Genomic DNA, 4,493 nt, shown 5'->3' on the forward strand with positions numbered 1-4,493 from the left:
ATTTACCTCCCCAATGTAAGGCCGGTAGATTCAAAAATCATGTTGGACAATAAACCTATTAATTTTGTGGATGATACTGTATTTCTAGGTATCACATTAGATTCCAAGTTGCAATGGGGTGCCCATATTACTAAATTAGCGAGTCGGATTAGTTCTGCCGCTTATGCGGTAAGAAGAATTAGACAATTAACAGACGTGGCAACGGCTAAACTCCCAGTACTTTAGCTATTTCCATAGCATTATGTCGTATGGTATTTTGTTATGGGGCAAAGCAGCTGATATAAATACAATATTTATTTTACAAAAGAGGGCCATTCGCTCCATTTATAGCATGGGTTCCAGGGAGTCTTTGCGAGAGTGCTTTAAGGAATCAAATATCCTCACCGTTGCTTCTCAATATATTTATGAAAACATCATGTATGCCAGGAAGAATATAGACAGTTTCAAAAGAGTTAGTGATTGCACTAATAAAAGCTTACGTAACAATAACAAACTGATTTTACCTAAATGTCGTTTGGCTAAAGTTAGTAATTCGTTTTATGGCAATTGCGTAAGGTTTTAATAAAATACCAGAGTCTGTTATAAATCTGCCAGAAAAAAGATTTAAATGTCAAATAAAACACTTCCTTTGCAAAAAAGCTTACTATAAAATTGAAGAATTCGTTAACGATAATAATGTTTATTGTAGAAAAATTTTAAATACATAGCACTGACAATATTATCTGATTACACTAATAATGAGTGCGTAGCGATTTCTATGTTGATTGTCGCATGCCTCTTACTTGTTACACTGTAATTATTTATATAAAAAAAACATCTATCAAAAAGAAACACACAAGTTTCTTGCTCATTCTTCTTGTGATGAATCTGCATTCCGAATGAGTGGTAGAATCAAAATATGACTATTCAAAAGTGCTTGTAATGAGTTTATTTGAATAAAGATTATTTCTATTTCTATTTCTATTTCTATTTCTATTTATTCAGTGCATAAAAAATATTTAGAAAAATGGAAAATTTATTAGTGCTTCAAGAAAATAATTATTCTATCTTACAAAAAACTATATCTAATTTTAAGAAAACACCGAAGCCAAAATTAAATAAAAGTTACTTGAAAGTGAGATTAGAAAGTTTAGAGAAACATTGGGATATCTTTGATGAGACACATAGAAATATAGTAAAGACATCTACATTAGAACAAGAAAGAAGCATGAATATTTTGAAAAGGATTTATTTTCGAAATGCGAAGAAGAGTATTTGTTTTGCAAAGCAGATTCAAAATTCAAATTCAAAATTCAAAATATCTTTATTCATGTAGGTCTATTACAGACTCTTATGATATGTCAAATCTACCGTCAGTTCGGAATGATATCGAGATGAGAAGAACTGACAAGAAACTCAGCTCGTATTTTTTTCAAATAATAGAGGAACATGTTTATGATAAATACAGTTATTAAAATTCAAATTTGGATAGAGTGACCACCAGCATATGCTATCGCAAAGAACAAAAAATTTAATCAGTGTTCACAACCTGAACAGACCAGTCCCCACAAGCAGCACCCGTTCACGAGTATGACGTATGAGCCAGCCATCATTGTACTCAACCATATTTGAGGGAGCACATCGACCCGGCCCAACACGCCGCCACAAGTTTGAACTTTATAGCGAGCATGACTGTTTCAGGTTACTCCACTACGTCAATTATATTATTTACAGCATAGGCTGTACCGATCACAGTTTTCACCCATTACAATATTAAATTTACATTATTTAATTTACAATATGTCATTACAAAATTATAAAATAAGATATCACAGAGATGTTAGAAAGTTTTGAGTCATCAAATATAGTCCAGGAGCCATGTACAAAATATGTAAATCAAGACGTAAAATTACCCAAAATAAATATACCCCTATACCAAGGCAATTATAGCGAGTGGATAACATTCAAAGATTTGTACACATCATTAATTCATAACAATAAAAATTTGAGTAAAATACAAAAGATGCATTACCTGAAGTCAGTTTAACTGGCGAAGCTGAACAACTTTGAAACACACAAATTACCGAAAATAATTATGACATCGCCTGGAGTACATTATCTAATAGATATAATAATAAAAGAATAATAGTAAATTCAATTTTGACTAGACTTTTGGGACAGAGACGAATATTTACAGCTTCATCAAAGAACATGAAAGATTTATTAGATACAACAAATGAATGTTTAAATAATTTAAAGAATAACAACATTAATATTGAGAATTGGGATCCATTAATAATACATATAATTAGTAATAAATTAGACTCGGAGTCTCAAAAAACATGGGAAGAAGAATTGCAAACAATACCTGTTGAAGAATTACCTACGTTAGAAAAATTTAAGAAATATTTAGAAGGAAGATTTAGAGTAACAGAAATGATTCAAACATCTTATATGAAAGAGAGAACTCAAATTAAACCAAAATCGTTTGCTACAATAACTAGTAATGCTGTAAAAAGAAATACAGAGTATAGAAGTAGAAATATAGAATGTGGAAAGTGTAAAGAGAATCACGACATATTTTCATGCAAAGAGTTTATTAAGCTAGATCCAGTTATGAGAACAGAGCACATTAAAAAGGAGAGATTATGCTTTAATTGTTTGCGTCCTGGTCATAGTGTTAAATTTTGTAGATATAGAATGAGATGCGATATCTGTAATAGAAAGCACCACACGTTGATACATATAACTAAACCAAATTTAGAGACTATTAATAATGAGACTGAAGAGATTAGAACACCAGATAATCAAACAATGAGTCAACACAATATTCTTTCACATGTGTCAATACGAGGCCGTGTGTCATTACTTGCTACTGCTTTGGTGAATTTAGAAACGAGCAGAGGGCCACAGATTGTACGAGCTTTTATAGACCCTTGCTCAGAAGAATCATTTATAAGTGAAGCAGTTGTAAAGAGATTACAATTGAAATGTAAAGATGTAGAAGGTCAGGTATCAGCAGTTGGACAGATGTCTACCCCGTTCAAGCACGCGGCGGAGATTGAGTTGTCCTCTAGAATGAATAAAAATTATAAATTAAAGTGTACTGCTTATGTAATTAAGCATGTTACAGATATCATGCCCGCTACAAGAATAAATTATGAGCATTGGACACATTTCAGTGGCATCGAGTTAGCAGATCCAACTTACCATACACCTGGAAATGTAGACCTTTTATTGGGTGTTCATGTCTACACAGATATTTTGATGAGTGGAGTTTTAAAGAGAAAGCAAGGAGAACCAATCGCCCAACAAACTTACTTAGGGTGGATAATATCTGGCGGCGAAGCTGTTGAGAGATTACCAAATAAGGGCCAAATTATTAGTATGCATTTGAGTGTAACGTTAGATAATATGCTACAGAGATTTTGGGAATGTGAGTCACTAGAGTCTGAGAATAAAAATACACTTACCTCCCAAGAAGCTAGAGCAGAAGAAATATATGAGAAAACAGTCATGAGAGATGAACAAGGACGATATGTAGTCAGCTTACCATTTGTGAGAGACAATCCAATCTTACCTGAAAATTCTAGAGAAATAGCAATGAGAAGATTAAGAGGTTTAGAGAGAAGATTGGCTGGAAATGAAAACTTAAAACGAGAGTATGATAATGTGTTAAAAGAGTATATAACATTAAACCATATGGAATTAGTAAAAGATGAGAGAGAGAAAGATACAGTCTACTTACCGCATCACACAGTTTTCAGAGATGATAAAACAACATCGAAAGTGCGTGTCGTATTCGATGCTTCGTGTCGAGGTACAAACGGAGTATCACTTAACGATGGGCTTTTGATTGGACCTAATTTACAAGAAGAGTTAAGAGATATTATTCTAAGATGGAGAACACATAAAATAGTTTTTGTGGCAGATATTATTAAAATGTATCGCCAGATAAAAATACAAGAGAGAGACACAAAATATCAGAGAATATTATATAGATTTAATCAAAATAATGAAATACAAACCTATAAATTACTGACAGTTACCTTTGGCATGGCTTCAGCACCTTACCTTGCAATAAAAACCATGAGACAGCTTGCTAAAGATGAAAATACACAGTATCCTGTTGCCTCGAAAATTGTGTATTCAGACTTTTATATGGACGATGTATTAACTGGTTTTGATAATGTGACGATGCGATAAATGCACAAAAAGAGTTAGCAGAAATGTTATTGAAAGGAAAATTTGAATTACAAAAAATATCTTCAAATAGTCAAGAATTTATGAATTCAATAGATCCTGAGAAAAGAGTGAATAGTATTGTATTAGATATAAATCATAAAGAGACTGTGAAGACTTTGGGTATTATGTGGGAGACAAATGAGGACAGTTTAAAAATAGCACCTACTTATATGAAAAGCGAAAATACTAATTTACTTACTAAGAGAAATATATTGCGCAAGACAGCTTCTTTATTCGATCCTATGGGTTGGTTATCACCTGCCGTAATT

General features: G+C 32.5%; 1 protein-coding gene across 1 annotated transcript; it reads left to right on the forward strand.

Annotated features, from left to right (window-relative positions):
* The first annotated feature begins 2,190 nt into the window (after positions 1 to 2,190).
* On the forward strand, positions 2,191 to 4,185 carry LOC131844931 (uncharacterized). Its single transcript, XM_059193929.1, has one exon. It carries the CDS (start codon positions 2,191 to 2,193, stop codon positions 4,183 to 4,185), a length of 1,995 nt encoding a protein of 664 aa, XP_059049912.1.
* The last annotated feature ends 308 nt before the right edge of the window (positions 4,186 to 4,493 follow it).

The sequence above is a fragment of the Achroia grisella genome, unplaced genomic scaffold (genome assembly GCF_030625045.1).
Source record: "Achroia grisella isolate CSIRO2021 unplaced genomic scaffold, CSIRO_AGI_Agris_v1 utg43482, whole genome shotgun sequence".
Lineage (NCBI taxonomy): Eukaryota > Metazoa > Arthropoda > Insecta > Lepidoptera > Pyralidae > Achroia > Achroia grisella.